We start from the raw sequence: 19406 nt of genomic DNA on the forward strand, positions 1-19406 counted from the left end.
ACGTGGACCCCTACTCCGCCTTAAATGTTGGATCGAAGCAGTTTGGACATCATAATCCCCTTTTTCAACCCTAAATCAAGGGATGGAATAGGGGAATCTGGATATCCGCCACGTCGGCCTGACAGTCCCCTCTTCCATCTCACTCACTTCACTCCCCTCCCAAAACCCTAGCCGCCAATCGCCACCCACCAATACTGCCACCTGCCGCTACGATGGGAAAGAAGTTCACAAAGAAGGGGAAGGAGCAGATCCGGGTGCGGAGGCTGCTCGACGGCTACCTTCCGACTAGCTACTACCATGTCGCAGCACCAGATACGGGAGAAGCTCTGAATCCAATCGGCGTCGACATGGGGACACCATGTCTCTATGGACTCACCTGGTCATGGGTCGTCTAGGTCGGAGTCCTCCACCACTCCATCCGCCGTGAAGGAGTCAAATGAAAAAGAGGACGACAGTGTCAATTGCGAGAAGATCGATACCAAGGACTTGGACCAAGAGCAACAACTCCAACCCACGACGAAGGATGAAGAGTGCATGTGGCAACTCCAATTCCCACTGGCGCTATGGAACTTGTTGGCTAACCAGGATCTGGTGCAGGCGTTGTCCCTGTCGAAAACCCACGGTGTCTAGATTAGACGTCGCATCAGGCTCCAATGCTCACCACTCCGACCTTGTGGCCCTAGTGCCAAATGGTGCCCAACCCCTCTGAAGTCATGCCCTCGCATCAAGTACTATTAGGGGAAGAGAGGTCATGAAACATGTCCTCCTCCTCGTTGGAGGGCTAGCGCACCCAACAATGCTCGCCAAGACCTAGGTGACGCCGCCACACATCCTCGCAAACCCCATGCTCGCGGAGACCTGGGCCCTCGACCGATCCAAGACCACCAAAGAGACTGACACCAGCTCAGCGAGCAGCTCCTCCGCGTTGGACTGTCGAGTCGGAGCATGAGTTATGCCTCGTGACTGAGGCGAGTCAATGCAAGGTTGAGGAGGAGGCCGAGTTGCTACGTTGTGAGCATGTCGTCACCACGGCAGCTGGGGCGCCTTCCATAATTGGTGCAACATTTACAATGACGATGGTGACGATGACAAAAGCGTTTGGTGGCCTTAGAGGTCATCCCCACGATGTCATCGTCCGTTATCCATTGAAGTTTTAGTTTCGCTTAGGTTTAATTTGGAGCTGGTGCGATGAATACATATCAAACTCGTTAAATTTTGTTAGTTTGCATGTAATATATCAAATTTGTCTAAATTTCTATCCGAAGAGTTAAAAAGGAAGACTTTTTAGGTATAATGTTAAGGGACTGGTGTCTAATCGATCATCCGTGGACATGTCCATATTTAAGGTTTGCAGTTGGAGATGTCCCCGAGAAGAAAGAAGTATCGTTTTCCCCCTGAAATCCTTTCTGATGGATCAATTTCCCCCTTAACTTTAATATCGGATCAATCAGCCCCTCAAATCTTTAAAACCGGATCAAATTCCTTCCAAGGTGGTTTTGGACTTGATTTTGAGTGGTTTAGACCCATACCGTGCTCTTCTCGCTGACTGACTAGGCTGACCGTGCTCCAAGGCGCCGGCATGGCGGACGCCTACTCCTGGTCCTCCAAGCGGAGTTACAAGACCGACTACGTCTGGCACGACCTCACCACCGACGACCCCGTGCACCCCGCCAACGGCGTCGAGTACGTGCTCAAGGGCCCCAAGCTGCTCCACCTCCTCCATGTACTTGATTTTGCGCGACATCTCCGCCGACGCATCCTTGTCCTCCTTCACCTCCAGCTGCCAGGCCGGGAACGAGAAGAAGATGCCTACATCGGCCATTAGCAGGGCCCACGACCGGCGCAAGAAATGGAGCTCCTTCGACCTCGGCCAGTACGTGGTGGCAGCCGCGCGCATCGGCACCGGGCCGGACACGGCCATGCAGACCGGCGAGAAACAAGGCCGACACCGGGACCTCGAGCCATCTCCGCCGCAACACACTACGACGAGCTCGGAGCCGACGAGATCTCGCCGCCGTCGTCATCCAGCAGGCCCGACACGCTGGAGACGCTCATCGAGAATGACGCTCGCGTGGCCGCCGCCTCGAACACCGTCGCCACTTGGCGGGATGAAGAGGATGCGGGCTTGGCGCAACAGGGCGTGATCGCGGGCGGCCAGATGCGCGCGTCGGCGGTGCTGATGCGGCTCATCTCCTGCAGCAGCCAGGCGGGACGCCGGTCCGGGCGGTGCGAGGCGCACAAAGCGTTTCCCGCGCGAGCGGTTAGACCTGAGCAGCAGCACGCGAACAGCTTCATGGGAAGCATCGGGAGTCGTCGTATGCATCGAGCGGGAGTACTTCAGCTGCAGCCCGGTGGAGACCAAGAAGACGACGAGCTGGGCGCGTGCACTGAAGCGGTCATCTCCATCCAACTGTTGCGACGCGAAGTGCACGGTCAACCCAAGAAAAATGCACGGTATGGGTCAAAACCACTCAAAATCAAGTATGAAACCACTTTAGGGGGTGATTGATCTGGTTTTAGATATTTGGGGGGGGGTGATTGATCCGGTATTAGAGTTGAGGGGGAAATTGGTCCATTAGAAAGGATTTCAGGTGGAAAAACGACACTTCTTTCCCCCGAGAATGGCACAAAAGAAGAACACTTCACACCACTGCGGTGGGCTAATCCATGCCGGCCCATCTGTACAAGGGCAGCGAGTTCGCTTTCGGGGTCACCAAGCCCATCCACCATAATGCTCCGCCTCCCCTGCCTCCTGCGTGGCGTCTCCTCGCCGGCGGCGTCCTCTCTCCGGCGAGCCTTCCGCTCGGCGGCCTCCCTTGAAGCCATCCTCTCACACTCCCACCCATCCAAGGCCTCCTCCGAGGACCAGGCGGGCCCCGCCCACCTCGCGCTCTACAACTACCCCACCTTCGCCGGCGCCTACTCCGCGCTCGCCGCTGACCTCTTCCACCGCCGCCTCGGCCGGCGTCTCCTCGTCCTCCCCTTTTCCTCCGTCGAGCCCTTCAGGTCTCCCTCTCACTTGCGTCTCACCATTCCCTCATTGCGTCGGCCTTCAATTGATTATGCTTGTCTGTTTCGCACTGGCTTGGAACAAGTAGAGCTGATGACTTCAAGGGTGCCGGGTTCCATTCTTGCTATCTTTTGGATTTCATCGGGCCAAGGAATTTTGCGTTGGAGCTCTCTCGATTCATCCCCAGGTGCGTCCAACAAGTCGCAGAAATCTCAGCAAGTATGCAACTGAATTTTCTTCTTCTTTTTATCTTGACTACAAATTTAAAGGAGCAACTTGCAGTGGAGTGTATGCACTGATATAAATAAGGAACCTCGTGACATACCATTTCCAAATGATGCAGCGTGGTGGCATTTGATCACCGGCAAAGCACACTAGCAAGGATCCCCGAGTTGGGTCGATGCCCGACTAACCTTGACCTCCGCATCGACACCTCAAAGAGTAGTGCCCGAGCTGTATTTGATTATTTCTCCAATAAGTTTACATCGGAAAACCTCGATTCCGTGAGTAGGACGACCCATTTCATGTTCCTGTTCATTGTATCGTCTCATTTGGAAACAAGAACATGAGGTTGTTCTCTTCTCATCCAGGAGACATGCGAGAATCTGTTGGGCCAAGAAGATGAGGAGCGGGTTTCAAATGTTATCAAATATGTAGAGGATGCTGATCTGCAGCAATGGCAGCTGCCCGATAGCAGAGCATTTCATACAGCTCTCAGGGATGAGCGTGCAAAGTTAAATTGTGTTAGTAATCCTCATGTTTTTGAGCAGGTGAAGGTCTACCTGCAATCATGCTTATAAGCTTCTTTTGTGTATCCCTGAGGATGGCATGGTCAATGACCATTTTGTTGGCACTCCAAACAGCTAATGCAACTTGATGTTAGCGATCTGCTTGCTAGAGGGAATTCATTAGCTCAAAATCGTCTAGAGGCTGCAAGGAAGCTCATACACAATCCTTTCAAGATTTACCTCGGACAAGGGCTATATGGTGAATGCCTTGTAAGTGAAAATGATGCTCTTGCATTATTATAGTTATTACCCTTGATGTACCTTTTGATAGTGGTAGCCGCATAGCACATATTTTTTCTTTTCTGAAGCGTCCTTAGATTTCTTTAGCACAAGCATGTAATATGTGCATCCAGGAGTGCTCTCACATTAATGGTATAGGCTACATTAAGTCTAGTTCAAAGGCAAAATACTCTGGCCCATTTTTTCCTCTATTGTTTAATTAAATTAACGACTATCTATAGTTCAAAGACATGTGGACCTCATAGTTTCTCGCTTGAAATCAATGATTAACCTCATAGTTCAAAGCTGCCATTTGATGCAAACTTATTTATGCTTAAGAGCATTCTTTGATTCTCATGCACTTGTCTGCCTGCAGTATTGCTGCAAACTTGGTTTCATGCTTGGGCATTAATGGACCCAGTCCCGAAAGTTTGATAGCAGATATTAGTTGGCTAATAAAACAAAATCAAGAGTTTTTTGGTGGCCTTGTCATCCACAATTTTACATCTGAAACTTATTGTGTTCGCACCGTTGAAAGAAATCTTATGTTATAACATTACATGCTTTATTTTACCATTAGGCAATCAGAGCCGATGGGGATTCAAAGCTGAGCCACGAAATCGGTTTGGAGTTGAGCAAGATGAGTGCTGGCGCCGGATTAAGGTACAAACTTTGTTTGCAAGTTTTGTGTGTGGTTAGCGTTGTTTCAGTGATTTTTCATGAACGCTTTGTTTCACTTGGTAGACCAATTGGAGCAGTGGTCTTTATGCAACGTGGACTGCTGAAGATCTGCTTGAGGACTACAGACAATACAACCAACACTGCAGAGATCGCCAAGGTGTGTGTTCCTCTTATTGTCTCTGTAAACCTGCATGGTTTTAGTCTTTTAGTAGTTTAGTTGTTCATACCTTGGCATGCCGTTTGAAACTTAGGCATATGGCGGAGGTGGAAAGGCGAGCTCAAGTTCTTTCGCACTAAGGATGGACGAATTCAACGCCTGGATTAGGGAGAACACATGAACCGGCCTGGAATGCTGGATGGCAATCTGGTGTATTATATGGTAACATGCGTGTATGCCTAGTTGCGAGGAAGATGTGAAAAATGAGCAGCTGATGTTGGAAGGTGAGACTGTATCCTTGAATGGAGTGGGAACGATCTAGGGCAAGATGGTTAAGCCTGAAGCTGTTTAAGATCAGTTGTTGATGCGGAAGAGTCCCCTAAGGGCTGGTGAAGAAGCAGAGACGATTGGAAGCAGCGCAATTGGTCTGATTGTGTAATCAGCCACCAAATCCTCTATATAGACATGCAAATTATTGAGGTTTGCCATGAAAATATCCTATGCTTTTATACGATTAGCCATCATCTAGTGCATACCATAAACGTGTTGATGTTAATAATGACAATGAAAAATAAATGAGAACACAAAATAATAATGCTCAATTGTGAGAGCATTTTATTTTATACTATCTATAGCACCAGTGCTGACTTGATATCACGAGTGTTGTTGCTGCCGCTGCTGCTTGGTCGAAGGACGATAACACTGACGATAATGTTTATTCGTTCGAGAGCATTCGGCCTTGAAATTTCTCGGCGGTGAACCATCATCCTTGCCTGTTTCCCACAAGGCAATAATTTCGACGAGCGAGCTCCGCGATGGGTCTCTTCTTGCTTGTTGGCTTGCTGTATGATTTTCATTCTCGGAAAATTCAGCATCCGAATCTTTTCCTGCTTGTTCATCTACCGCATGAATTTCACCATCAGAAAACTCATCATCTGACGAGGTGGGAGGGTGATAGCACACCACTTTACCAGTTTCTGGATGAGGATCACCAGCACTGGATACAGGACCAAGCTCTTCCCAGGCAAAGTCATCGACATTACCACGGTATTCATTGCCCTTGCAGCTGGCCTGGCCGTTTCCATTTGTAAGAGGAGAAGTTGACCCTTCTGGTTTACAGGAATGTAATGGAGCACATGTTCCTCTCTGAGGCAGCGTAAGTTGGAAATGAAAAGTTTCCGACCTACACTCCTTGATCCATTTCTTCTCAGAGATCAACAGATGTACTAACTGATGGATATGTTTCTCGTCAAGGCCTTTGAGAAGCGAACAGCCCTTCTGCAGTCCATGTGCCAACTCCTCCCTGCCAGAAATAGGCAACTATTTGAGTAATAGTACTTTCTAAACAAAGGTCCATCGATTATTTCACATTACATGTCAGACAAGTCCTTGTCCACCATAGGATGGGAATTGCATGAGATGGAATAACTGCACTGCAACTTGATGAATATAATACGTCTGGACTGGACTATATATGTTTCACAAGCATATAGATATCATACCCAGTTCAGGAAATATCATCCTTATTTGATTCGTGTCAATAAGAACAATATACATCATGAAATCATGAGCAGACAAGGAAAGTATTATTTTATTTCAAGGAAAAGAAAGTAATTTTGAAATACATTGATCTTTTATCTACACGACCCAGCAACATCACCAGGCAGGCAATACACCATGCAATTTCATATTATAGTTTGGTGCTTCCACAGGTGATATGTTTCTGTTAACACTTATGAGCAAGACATTTGCTTGTAATACAGTATGATGGATCATCCACTGAGAATCACACTGCACTGTTTGTCGCTCCAGATATGACAACCACAATGCAGCTTATTGGTTACTACTCCCTCCGTTCCTAAATATTTGTCTTTCTAGAGATTTCAACAAGTGACTACATACGGAGCAAAATGAGTGAATCTACACTCTAAAATACTCCCTCCATCCCAAAATTCTTGCCTTAGATTTGTCTAGATACGGATGTATCTAATACTAAAACATGACTTGATACATCCGTATTTAGACAAATCTCAGACAAGAATTTTGGGACGGAGGGAGTATGTCTATATACATCCATATGTGGTAGTCCATTTGAAATCTCTAGAAAGACAAATATTTAGGAGCGGAGGGAGTAGTAATCAGGATATTCAGACTAGCATATGGATCTTCAAACAAGTTGGAGAACAGAAAAAGGGATCAGCTCGGGTTCATGAACAAAAGAATCCGCTCACTATGAGCAAAACACTACCACTATGCACCTTATGCCCAGTCTGCTCGTCATGTTTCTGGGTGCATGATTAAGTTTCTGTGTTTTTCTACAAAATTGCACAATATCCTACAAGGTGCCATGGGATCAGCTTGTGAGCAAAAATGCGACCCCGTAGTTTTCCGGACATCAAGCTTTTGTTCTCATTTCAGTTACAGATCTACAACTGGTTCTTAACCAAAGAGCTACTCCCTCTGTTCCTAAATACTCCCTCCGTCCCAAAATAAGTGACTCGAGTTTGTACTAACTTTGTACTAAAGCTAGTACAAAGTTGAGTCACTTATTTTGGGATGGAGTATAAGTCTTGTTAGATATTTCTATATGAACTACATACAGATGTATATAGACGTATTTTAGAGTGTAGATTCACTCATTTTGCCCCGTATGTAGTCCATACTGGAATCTATAAAAAGACCTATATTTAGGAACGGAGGGAGAATTGTTAATCCAGGTTATATTATCTGTGATAGGTCGTAATTTGCTACTTACTTATCAAATTTGAAGCCAATGTCGCGAACATTGATGTTGAGTAGATATAAGAAATAAAAGGAGAAGCAGGAAAGATACATTTACCTTGCCTTTGCTTCTGAAACAAGTTTTGATCCATGATGGGTTAAAAGATATTGCTGTAGTGCATCCCAGAAGTAAGATTTTTCAAACATTTCAACTCCTACTTGCTGTCCACTTGCACTGTTAACAAATGAACATCCTTTGTCCAAATCTTTCCTTGTTCCATCATGATTTTGATTATCTTGTGTATCTGATTTTCCAGATGACCACCACCTTGCTGCCCAGCTAAATATTCCTTTGTTGCTTTCTCCAGAACCTCGTATCTTTTCAGCTTTGCTGATTTCGACTGTTTCGCCATTGTGATTCTTTGTATTTGCAAAATTCCTCTTGACATCTGTTTCAGAACAGTTATTAGACGGGTCATCTGACAAACTAGTGCTGCCTGCTGAACTGTTATCAGGACCATTCACATCAGCATTGTCAGCTGTGGAACAATTCTTCATGGCCTTTCTCAAATGTCTGTTATGTTGCCCTTCCTGGCTTGTTACATCACTGGACCCTTCAGAAAAAGTAGCATCATGAGATGGATGGACCAGGGCTTAATGGTCTTGGGACCAGTCCATAGTATCTGAATCCTTTCAAGTAGCCCTTTTTTACTAGTAGTACCTTGAGCCTCCGAGGAGGGAGTTGCAGCAGTGATCACCATATCAGCTTCCATATGACCCGCAGGTGGTTCAGATGGCTTAATAAAATCTACGGGTGGAGCTTTCCTTTGGTCTCTAGACAACAAACCACTCTGGGAAGATGGAGCATCAACTATCGGAATTTTCCTTTGTTCTGGGGACAATATATCTGATGGAGAAGATGGTATGTTAGATGATGGTGGCTTCTCATTCTTCGTCTCAATGAGGCATTTTACCTCACCATTACTTTGAGCAGAAGGAAATCTATTAAAGCTTTTTTCACCAACTACGACAGGTTGACTATCACCTGGTAAAGGATCTATAAATTTGACATAATCAGGCATAGCTTGGAGAAGAGCACTGAAGTTTTTGAAGCCATATAATCCATTATACATAAACAACTTGTTCTCTTTAAGTTCTGATAGAAGATCTTCGAGATTGACCCCTTCAGGATAAGAGTTTAGTGCTCTCCTGATACAGGTGATCACAGATTTGGGGATTCTAGGTGTCTCCTCTGGTTTCTTGGTCTGCAATGGTACATTCATGGAGTGGTTGAATTCTCCTTGCAGGAAGGGATCATCACCGACCGGAATTTTCTGTTGCTCTAAAGATAATATATCTGATGGAGAAGATGGGACATTGGATGATCGTGGCTTCTCATTCTTAGTCTCAGTGAGGCATTTTCTGTCCCCAATACTTTGCTGATAACTCATTCTCGTAAAGCTTTTTTCACCAACTAGAGCAGGTTGACTATCACCTGGTAGAGGATCTATAAACCTGGCATAATCAGGCCCGTTGACCACAGATTTGGAGGTTATAGGTGGCTTCTCTGGCTTCTTGGTTTGCAATGATACATTTACGGAGTGCTTTGGTTCTGCTTTCTGGAAGGGGTCATCAAGAGCTCCCCTGTAATTACCATACCAAGAACAGGACAAACCATCAGGTGGCTGGTTAAAATGTTTTCGAGTAAACCCCTCCCCTTTAATCAAAGCTTCCCACGGCCACATAATTGTTGCTGCACTGCACAGAATGCTGGGCTCATTGTTAGGACAGGCTAGCAGTATGTTGTAATTGCTCATCCGAAGGCGATGCAGAATATTCGCAAAGTGTTCATCCCCAGATATAAGGAAGAAATGGGCTGGTGGAGGGTTCTGAGCAATCCAATAGACAAGATCAGCAATGAATGATCTGTCAGAACCATCCTTTCCACCTATACAAGGTCAGTATTATTAGTACCATAAGATCAAACAGTTAGCGCAAGATAAGTAAATACTACATGCAACATTAAGAAAAAAAAACAGAACTGAGTCCCATTTAACTTGAAGCGACAAAAGAAGAGTTGAAGACTAGAAATACTCCCAGACTAGCGGAGACTTGAAATTCAGTAATATGCACTCACCAAAATAGCCTTATAACACCATAACAGCAGACAAGCGAGCAGACTTCCCTACACTGTCCATCTACTTATTTACCAGTAGTGTTGGGTAAAGTTTCTCCAAAGACCACAAATCGACTGTTCAAACAGCTGTTTTTGTTTACATGACACAGACATATGAATTATTGCAAAGGCCATTTCATGTTTTAGTGACCCCAACTTTTCTAAAACTTAATAAAAAAGGTTAACTGAGATGACCCCAATGGGCAACCTCTACATTTTTATGAAGAAGAAGAAGACAAGAAAATGTAACGGTTCCTATTAAACATTGACAAAATAGTATACCTCACAATGATATATTGCATATGATCAAGGTGCATTTAGCACAAATATCAATATACAGTAAATAAAAAATGTAGTATCATCTAGAATCTGCTTTCATTTTTCAGCATTCATGCACCAATTAATGCAGCTTGTTGCAAATACCCAAATCCAATAACACCCCACTGTGCCCAACTACATCCAACCTAGGCGACCAACAGCATAAAAACACACGAACATTTCTGCAATGCATTCTGAGGCATAAGGTAATAACATTCCCATTCGTGTGATAGAAAACCTAAACAAGGACAGTAGGCGAGTAAGGAAATGGTGGCTGGCGGAGGTGGAGGACGCAACTGGCGGGGACGTGCGAGAACGCGACGCCGGTGGCCGCGAGGACCTCCTGGACGGGGCGGGGGAGCACGAAAACATCGCCGAAGGCGGTGATCTCGACGGGGCCCCGGATGCCGGCGGCGCGCAGCGCGGCCGTGACGCGCGGGGCCACGCGGCAGGGGTTGGCGTCGGGCGGAAGCTGGCACTTTTGGAAGTCCCACCACACCGACACCTTGACCTCCTTGCTTTCCTGCTGCTGCTGCTGCTGCTGGGGCTGACCCCTCCACCGCTCGCCGCCGCCCGCGTGCGAGCTGAGCCCACGAAGCCCCCGGAGGCGGAGGACGAGGATGGGGTATCCGCGGCGCGGAAGCGCTTTGTACATGGCTGTGATCATCGCCGTTGCTCGCCGCGGCGGCGCCACGGGCAGCTGGAGGCGGTGGCTGGCTAGTGCTGGCGGCGGGGTTTCTCCAGGGCTTAAGAAGGACGAAGCCGAATGGTTCGTGGGCTGGGCTGGGCTCTCTGGTGTTGAGCCGAAAGATGGGCTCAAAGTGGCCTCCTGAACGAGGAGGTAGCGGCCCAATTGGGATAAAAGCTCAGGAAGGAAGGAGAGCCGAGAGCGTAAGGGTTGGCCCCCACACACACGGCGCGGTCTGCGGGGAGCGGCAAAGGCGATTTCGCCGGCGTTGGTAGTGGAAGCGGGTGTGCGCGCGACGCCGCCAGCCGCCGGCCGATCCTTCTCCGGCCGCCGCGGGGCGCGATGGAGACGGCGCACGAGGTGGCCATCTACATTGACCGCTTCCACAATCTCGACTTGTACCACCAAGGGTAACGAGAAGGGCCGTGTGCATCTTCCCTCTTTCCATTGGCGCTCCTTCTTTTCTTGATTCTTGAATGGCGCCATGTGGATTTTCCTGAGCCTTTGTCGGGTAGATAGAGATACGATTGGCATGCGATTTTCCTTCAGATGAATGTTTCATTCCTGTGACCATTTATATGCGTATTTTTTTTCGAGAATACATATAGCATGCCCATCATCCATTAAAGAAGATTTCTATGCGGAATTTCACTGCTGGTTCCCTGATTGTAATCTGGTACGATTTTTTTTTTGTATTTTGCCGGCACCCTGTTTGGTAATTTCACATTCTAATTTTGTTCTTCTGTCCATTCCTCTCGGAGAACCATCCGGTGCAAACTTCCGCCCCTTTTTCCCAACACGCGGACGCTGTGAAATTTGATTATTTCTTTTGAAATTTGCTTGTGTCTGCCTGCAGATGGTACCGGATGAAGATTAGTGCGGCGTGGGAGCAGGACGACGGCAGGGCACCGGTGTCGCCAGCCAGGGTAGCACAATACGAAGGTTCTTGCATCTCCCATGGCTTGGAAAAAGAAATTTCCGTACTCATTTTACATTTCTTGCATGATCCTGTGTGGGTGGAAGTAAATGTCTAAATTCGTGCTTGATGATTTATCTGCCAAGAACTAAAGGACTTAGGTGGGGCATTGTGATTTGGGATTGTTCAAATGAATCATTTCCAATATTTATTGTGCCTGATACATATATCATAGAAAATATGTTCAATTGTTGTGTGTGTGTGTGTGTGTGTGGAGGGGATGTGTGTGTGTGGGGGGGGGGGGGGGGTGAGAAGGTATGTTCTGCGTGATTGTTCTCAATCCTGCCTTGTATTGGTAACCGTAATCAGATTATTATATTCCCGAAAAAGGGTTTCCCCCCGCTTTGTATACAAAGCAACCAACCGAACCATACAGGATAGGTGCTGGGGCGGAAGCAACACAGTCACGCCCAAAAGAAACGACAGAAAAAGAACAAAAGAAACAAATGCCGACAACGGCGGATCAACAAAAACGAAGAAGCCTCGCGAACGCTGCGCCCACCGGGATCTTCCACTAGGCTCCAAGACTCTGAAGCGCTGGCACCTATCAACACCTCCAAGAAGGATTGCGACGATGACGACGCTGCTGCCAAGGGTTTCCCCCGGTACACGACGAGGCGAGAGGAAGGGTAGCCCCCGACGCCCTCCCGGAAGGTCAGGTGGCACCGACGACGAGGTGTCGGCCACGCCGTTAGGGGTTTCCCCCGATCCCAACCAGCACCTCGGGCGCTCCGGATCCAGCCACCAAACCAACCACCACCCTGCACCAATGCGGTCATGAGGCCCCCACGCCGTCTCACCACGGCACCGCGAAGTGAGGAGGACAGCGCGGCGAAGAATCAAAGCCGGGACTAGGGCATCAGCACCGTCGGCACGTGGGAGGGCCCCACCTCCACCGTCAGCGACGGTAGCCGTCCGGACGCAATAGCAGGAGCACACCAGGCCCGGCTGAGCCTTCGTGGGCCCGTAAAGCTCCCGCCTTCGCGCTGCTGCCGGCACGCCATCGGTGCCGACGCCCCATATCCGAGCCGCTCCTCCTCCTCACCGTGCCGCAGACAATGAGGCCACGCCGAGGGGCCGGCCCACTAGGACCCAGATGGGGCCCGCCGGGCCCAGATCTGGGCCGGGGGCGCGACGTCGGCCACCCAGCACCACCACGCCGCCCCGCCGCCAAGGAGCAGCGCCGCCACCACGTCCGCCGCCGGCCACCCCGCCGGGTCACCGGACCCTCGCCAAGCCGAGATTATTATATTTACTATGATCAACACGTAGACCAGTTTGTAATGTTAAAGCAACAGCTGTTCGCCATTTTGCATTGACTTAAAATGATCTGTTCATTGCTATTTTTATCTTGAATTAAATCAATTCATTACTACTTTACCTCTTTTTTTTCTTTGGTTAGTTTAGGCAATTTTGATTTGTTCAGTTTTGGTCGTTCCCGCGCTTGTTGTGCTGCAATGAGCATTTCGATGCCTGTTAGAAAAAAAATCAATTCAGGGTGCAGAAAAATATTAGGCTGGATTTTCCATGCTGGGACATTTTTTTGTCTAGTATCCTTTGAAATTTTCAATCTTTTGGCTAATAGATAATGACGTGCTAGGTGGATTGTGCAGCTACTGATATTGGTGCGAAGCGTGCAAGTGGCTTTTGGAAAATAGATGACGTTGACAACAGCTTCTATACACAGCCATTTAGAATTAAATATGCTAGACAAGATATTTATTTATCACTTATGGTGTCTTTCTACATACCCAACAGTCAAGATGAGGTTGGGTTTCATCAAGTTTCATTTTTTAATTTAATCATATCTTGTATATAGTGTGATTTGACAGCTTTGTCTATTATAGGGTCCAGCAACTTCTTCAGTTATGTTGAAGTTTGAGCTCCTATTTGTTCCAACATTGGGGAATAGGTGAGTGTGTATGTTATTTCCATCTCTTTGGATCTTGTTTTGCATGCTCTCGACATTTTTTTCATTGTGGAGTACATGTGCATCTAACATTTCACAGGCTGACTGCATCAATACTGAAGCATGTTCTCCTTTTCTTCTCTATTACAGGATTGAAACTGAAGATTCAAATGACCAGTATTTGGTCCCTGTTCATGAATTTAGGATCCCACATAGGGCACTCCTGGGTTTACACACATATTGTCCTGTCCATTTTGACACTTTCCACCCTGTGCTTGTTGATCTGACCATACATATAGTGTACCTGAAAGCTGGCGTGACTAAATCGTCACTGAAGGTACACAGGTTTGTGATGCTTTTAGCTTGAATATTATTTTTAGGCACTTAGTCTATTCCACAAACTTGTCTGAGACTGCTACTATAACAGAAACCATATGTCCGCTTTCTTCCTTTTTATACTAAAAAGAACTAAAGAGAAATATGCTTCGAACAAGTTTGGCATAAAATTTTAGAGATTCCAAATATATACATACTGTAACTATTTGTATTTGAAACATAATTTATTTATGAAATGATCGTAAGATTACCTCAGATGAAAAATAACATATTCTGCACCCTGGGTGATGAAAAAATGCATCCTACTACCGGGTGTAGCTACACCCATTTTTCATATACTACCATGTGGTAGTATATACTTTACTTTATTATTTTTAGTATGTTCATATACTACATCTAAGATACTTCAAATTGAGTTATATGAAAAAATTGCAAGTGAGCTCATGGTTTTATTGTATTTGTGAAATACGTACATATTTGTACGCCGAAATACAGTATGCATAAAATATGATACATACTACCAAAAAAGTAGTATATATACTACCTAAACATTCTTATATACTACATACAACGCATACATACTCTCCAATATGATAGATACTACCTAGAACGTATCAAACAGAAGTGGTGGGAGTAACTACACCCGGTAGTAGGAAAATTTTGTCCTATATATATATATATATATATATATATATATATATATAGTATTACTATTCATCACCCGGGGTGCAGAATATGTTATTCTTCACCTGAGGTAATCTTACGATCATTTCATAAATAAATTATGTTTCAAATACAAATAGTTACAGTCATATTGATTCACTGCGTAAAATTTGGCATAAAAAAATGTCAGAAGACCAGAAAAATTACATTTTGTGTACATTTTACACTATGTTTTTACTTTTGTAATTTACGTAACATAAAATATATTTTACGGTGATTATGTATTTTCTTACATTCTCTTTTTATGTTTGAAATAAGACAAAATTTACGGAACGTAAAATTACGGTGAATTGATGTTAAAATAGAGGGGGTGAAGAATAACTATTCCTCACAAAGGGTGACGAATAGCGCGACCCTATATATATATATATATATATACGGTGGCGCTAAACTAAGCGAGCGCGCAGAAAAGCATATCGTACGCGCCCGGTCGCTAGTTGGGCGGGCGCTCCACCAAACTTCTCTCCCACTAACTAGTTGATGGTAAAAAAGTAAGCGAATATAGTAAAAGGATTTAATTCCATTACCATCGTATGTGCCTACCTCGGTCCCGCAGCTTCGATCACTAATTGTTGATGGTAAAAAGGCCGGAGTTGATGGTAATGAATTAAAATGCTTTACCGATTACATGAACAGGCTCCATGGCTCCGTTTCAGTTGATGGTAATGAATTAAAACTCCTTGCAAAAACAGTAATATAATAAAATTTATTACTGTATATACGTTGCCTACTAGTAAACATCCTGCCAAAAAGTGGTACTAGATGGTAACCGTGTTATCGACAGGGTCAATTTCTAATATATGCTAGTAGGTAGTAATTGCGTTACTACTACCCTCTCTAATTTTACTATCCAACGGTACAAGATGTTTATTTTTTTTGAGGATCAACGGTACAAGATGTTAGTTGGTAACTAGGTAGTAATCCCATTACTAGTATCTTCTTTGTTGGTAGCTAGGTAGTAATAATCGCATTACTACTATCTTCTTTCTCTTTACTATCGAATTGTAGAAAAATTGTCTCGTAAAACCCATCTTCTCATTACTATATTTCCATCTCCTGTTACGGTAGAATAACTGATCTGAGGCGCGCGGGACAGGATGGTTACGTCAGCCTAATTAGGAGTGCTCACACGGGGCCGGAGTGTACGCTAACTTATTATGCGCTCAGGAGTAGTTTAGCGGTCCTATATATATATATATATATATATATATATATATATATATATATATATATTAATTATAAATGTGAGGTTAATTGCTTGATGTTATTTCGTGCCCCTGAATAAATTATTTCTTTTATTGCTAATCATCTCATCAAGTTGGTGAGTAAAATGTTTCATTCATTATGCAGGCATTCAAGCAAGGTTCAGTCTCAAAGTCATATGATATTCTGAAGGCATTATTATCTTCTAGAGAACTGTTGCTTGAGGAAGTAAAGAGGATCAGTAATGGTATTGGTCAGACTCTTGAAGATTTGGATGGCGCTGATTTAACACTTGGTAAATACGAGTCAGTTCACCCAACAAAGTCAAGTTTTCCTAATTATACTAATGGGCTCCCTGTAATCCCAAAGTGCATTGGCCAGCAGTTTGGCATTTTACAAGATCTTCTAGAGGTACTTCATTTCTCTGTTGAAGATGACTACTGACAAAGTGCAAATATGATAATTTTGCTGATTGGCTACATTATCTTCCAAGTATTTCAGAGATCTGATGATGCGGTTCAAAGCACTAATGATGTTATGCTGTACACCCTTTCCAAAGAAGAATTGTTTGAATTATTTGAAACAGTGAGCGACCAACTTTCACTTTTATGGAGTGGATTCCTGAAATTTCATAGGTGAGGTTATAATTGCTTTCTTGATGTTACTTCAGAAGATGGGCATTTTCTATTGCTCTCATGTGTTAGTGGCTAGCACCGCTATTTCTCAACATTTTAGATTATTTCATGGCATGCCGTATTCAGCCAAAGTATGGTTGGTCTCCTGCAGGATAAATAAATTAAAGATATTGGATTACTTGCATGATATTTGGGATGTTGATCGGAAATCAGAATGGTCAATATGGATTGTTCATTCAAAAATTGAGATTCCACATCGTTACATGCATGGTATGGGTGACAGTTCGTCTCCTCGCCATTCACTCCGGAGGGTTTCCAGCTCAAAGAAGTTGCATCATGATGTAATTGTCTTCTCTTGATTGTTTAGAACGAAGTATGCTTGATACACTTGTCACTGTTTTATGGTTCCATATATTTTTGTAGCCTGTACAGAATGCTTCTTCACGAGCTGAACTCCACAGAAAAAGTATTGCGCAAATGAAGGTCAGTCTTTGTTGATGTTGGAACAATTTATAAGTGAAACACTTATCTTACTCAATAAGAGGAGACTAATGCGAAGTCCACTGCAGATTAACGCACGGTCTGTTCAAGATATGCATATCTATGCTAATCCTTCACGTGTTCCTGTTGTTCTTATAGAACAACATGTCATGGTCGTTCCACAACATGGTTGTAACAAGGATTTGTTGGCAAATGCTCCAGATCTGTATAATACTTCTGTACCACCTAATCTACAAGGAGATTCTTTTGCGGGGAATCCGCTCGGTGGTAAAAACACTGGACATGTCTTACGAGCTGTTATTTTTGTGCATGGATTTCAGGCAAGTTTATTTGGACTTATGTGTTGGTTTGGATCTAATTAGTACACATTTAATTTGAACTTCTGCCGATGTCAAAAAACAGGGGCATCATCTGGATCTTTGTCTCATTAGAAACCAATGGCTTTTGCGTGATCCTGGAGCTGAGTGCCTATTGTCTGAGACAAACGAAGATAGAACATATGGAGATTTTAAAGAAATGGGTAGAAGGCTTGCTAATGAAGTGGTCTCATTCCTAAAGAACAAATTGGATAAGTATTCGAGACATGGAGGCTGCAGAGAATTGAAGCTTAGTTTTGTCGGTCACTCCATTGGGAACGTCATCATCAGAAGTGCATTATCAGGTATTTTTCAACCTGAGAAATTCCGTCCAAACAGACTGCTGCATGTGGCTAATCAATTTCCATTCAACAGAACCCAAGTTGCAGCCGTTTTTGAAGAACCTCTACACATACATGTCGATATCAGGGCCTCATTTAGGTTACTGGTACAGCTCAAATTCGTTGTTCAACTCTGGCCTCTGGCTTATGAAGAGACTCAAGGGACTGCAATGCATGCATCAGCTCACTTTCACTGATGAGCAAGACCCCCAGAATACATTTTTTTACAAGCTCTGCAAGGTACATCGATTAAATCTATTAGCTTCATGCTAGAATTAGATGTTTTCTACAGCTAGAAGTAGAACTAGGACAATAGGCCAACTTCCTATAACTTGGTTTATGCGCTTGCTTTCCTATCTTTTTTCAGCTCAAGACATTGGAGAACTTCAAAAACATCATTTTGGTGTCTTCGCCGCAGGTGCCTAATATGATCAGCATGCCTTCCCTTCGTTTTGAATGCCACAATGGTTTACTCATTCTATTAGATGTCAAGAAGGTTTACTCATAAATCTGGTCACAATGTTCTTGTGCTAGGATGGCTACGTCCCATACCATTCAGCGAGAATTGACCTCTGCCCGGCCTCGTCGTCAGATAGCTCGAAGAAGGGGCAGGTGTTCACGGAGATGCTCAACAATTGCCTGGACCAGATCCGTGCACCCACCTCCGAGACGCGGGTGTTCATGCGCTGCGACGTGAGCTTCGACCAGTCCACCCAGCGACGGGACCTCAACTCCTTTGTCGGTAGGGCTGCACACGTCGAGTTCCTGGAGAATGACACGTATGCCAGGTTCATCATGTGGTCCTTTCCAGAATTGTTCCTGTGATGAATGAGGGTGTACCATAGACTGGGGATGAGGATGCCACCTCCATTTTGTAAGCGAAAATTCACATGGCCATCCTGAAATGACTTAGTAGTTGACAACCGATGGAAATGTAAGATGTTCTACACTAGTGGGAGTTCATGTTCTTAGAAAGAGGCATGACAAAAAAAGTACGGTATGCTTGGATACTAGCTAATACTCCCTCATTTTCAAATTATTTTAAGTTCTAGCTTAGTCCTAATTAAAGCTTGTTTAACGTTGATCATTGATAGAGAAAAAATATGCTAATATCTGGGATATAACCTATGTTGTTTCGCCCCTTGGGGGGGGGGGGGGGGGGGGGGGGGGGGGGGAGGGTCAAGTAGTAGTGAGGGAAAAATTATATATACGCCTCCCTCCCTCTTTAATGAGAGATGTAGAGAAAGTGAAGTAAGGGTGCCCTATGGGTATCTGATTTTGCCCCTTGGTCTCTTTTTTCATGTCCAAAGGAAATTCCATTCATTGAACCCTGGTTCAGGACTGATCTGTGGGCTTTGTGCTATAACCGGTGAAGTTTTAATGAAGCTCTAGGCCTTTCGTGGCCTTTCATGTTCAAAAACAAAAAATAGAACCAAGGGAAATTTGTTTGGGTCATGCAATGTGGCGGGGGGCGGGTGTGCCAAATTCCTCTGGACTGGTGATGAAGAATTACAAGCATATGCTACGTGGCGGTATGCCTGACCCAATTTTCATTATGTGTTTACTAGATCATGTTTTAGCATAGAGTGGTTACTGCAGTCTTCAAAGCCTGGTACAGCAAGGGCGTTCGCAAGTGTACCTTTCTCTTACTAGTGGTTCAATGTATTA

At 44.9% G+C, this 19406-nt stretch overlaps 3 protein-coding genes and 1 pseudogene across 5 annotated transcripts; 3 read left to right on the forward strand and 1 right to left on the reverse strand.

Annotated features, from left to right (window-relative positions):
- Nucleotides 1-212: 212 nt before the first annotated feature.
- On the forward strand, nt 213-2498 carry LOC123090021 (protein SOSEKI 5-like; annotated as a pseudogene).
- Nucleotides 2499-2645: 147 nt separating this feature from the next.
- Nucleotides 2646-5485, forward strand: LOC123091440 (uncharacterized). Of its 2 annotated transcripts, none has more exons than XM_044512948.1 (8): nt 2646-3006; nt 3099-3197; nt 3354-3513; nt 3604-3780; nt 3874-4008; nt 4598-4680; nt 4762-4855; nt 4950-5485. In XM_044512948.1, the coding sequence occupies exons 1-8, from the start codon at nt 2732-2734 to the stop codon at nt 5034-5036; spliced, it is 1110 nt and encodes a 369-aa protein (XP_044368883.1). In that variant the 5' UTR covers nt 2646-2731; the 3' UTR covers nt 5037-5485. The 2 variants fall into 2 exon arrangements, with proteins under 2 accessions (XP_044368883.1, XP_044368882.1); XM_044512947.1 differs by having other exon boundaries at nt 2647-3006; nt 3601-3780.
- A 24-nt stretch (nt 5486-5509) lies between these two features.
- On the reverse strand, nt 5510-10806 carry LOC123091438 (uncharacterized). The gene is made up of 4 exons (XM_044512943.1): nt 10368-10806; nt 8298-9524; nt 7695-8190; nt 5510-6158 (listed from the first exon to the last, which is right to left on the reverse strand). Exons 1-4 carry the CDS (start codon nt 10735-10737, stop codon nt 5510-5512), a joined length of 2742 nt encoding a protein of 913 aa, XP_044368878.1. The 5' UTR covers nt 10738-10806.
- A 152-nt stretch (nt 10807-10958) lies between these two features.
- On the forward strand, nt 10959-18801 carry LOC123091439 (uncharacterized). 2 transcript variants are annotated; one of them, XM_044512944.1, is made up of 14 exons: nt 10959-11168; nt 11615-11700; nt 13348-13502; nt 13582-13646; nt 13794-13980; nt 16053-16316; nt 16407-16540; nt 16692-16881; nt 16964-17023; nt 17110-17361; nt 17444-17702; nt 17773-17978; nt 18106-18156; nt 18273-18801. In XM_044512944.1, exons 1-14 carry the CDS (start codon nt 11101-11103, stop codon nt 18561-18563), a joined length of 2268 nt encoding a protein of 755 aa, XP_044368879.1. In that variant the 5' UTR covers nt 10959-11100; the 3' UTR covers nt 18564-18801. The 2 variants fall into 2 exon arrangements, with proteins under 2 accessions (XP_044368879.1, XP_044368881.1); XM_044512946.1 differs by having other exon boundaries at nt 11109-11168; nt 13335-13502.
- Nucleotides 18802-19406: the final 605 nt, after the last annotated feature.

Source organism: Triticum aestivum, chromosome 4B, assembly GCF_018294505.1.
Source record: "Triticum aestivum cultivar Chinese Spring chromosome 4B, IWGSC CS RefSeq v2.1, whole genome shotgun sequence".
Taxonomy (NCBI): Eukaryota; Viridiplantae; Streptophyta; class Magnoliopsida; order Poales; family Poaceae; genus Triticum; species Triticum aestivum.

Coding starts and splice junctions, on each gene's coding strand:
- LOC123091439 (XM_044512944.1), top strand. CDS start 11,101: ATGGAGACGGCGCACGAGGTGGCCATCTACATTGACCGCTTCCACAAT. Junction 11,169..11,614: donor CTCGACTTGTACCACCAAGG/GTAACGAGAAGG, acceptor GTCTGCCTGCAG/ATGGTACCGGATGAAGATTA. Junction 13,647..13,793: donor GTTCCAACATTGGGGAATAG/GTGAGTGTGTAT, acceptor TCTCTATTACAG/GATTGAAACTGAAGATTCAA.
- LOC123091438 (XM_044512943.1), bottom strand. CDS start 10,737: ATGATCACAGCCATGTACAAAGCGCTTCCGCGCCGCGGATACCCCATC. Junction 9,525..10,367: donor GTTCTCGCACGTCCCCGCCA/GTTGCGTCCTCC, acceptor GACCTTGTATAG/GTGGAAAGGATGGTTCTGAC. Junction 8,191..8,297: donor TCCCTCCTCGGAGGCTCAAG/GTACTACTAGTA, acceptor CTTTTTCTGAAG/GGTCCAGTGATGTAACAAGC.
- LOC123091440 (XM_044512947.1), top strand. CDS start 2,732: ATGCTCCGCCTCCCCTGCCTCCTGCGTGGCGTCTCCTCGCCGGCGGCG. Junction 4,009..4,597: donor GGCTATATGGTGAATGCCTT/GTAAGTGAAAAT, acceptor TTTTACCATTAG/GCAATCAGAGCCGATGGGGA. Junction 4,856..4,949: donor ACACTGCAGAGATCGCCAAG/GTGTGTGTTCCT, acceptor TTTGAAACTTAG/GCATATGGCGGAGGTGGAAA.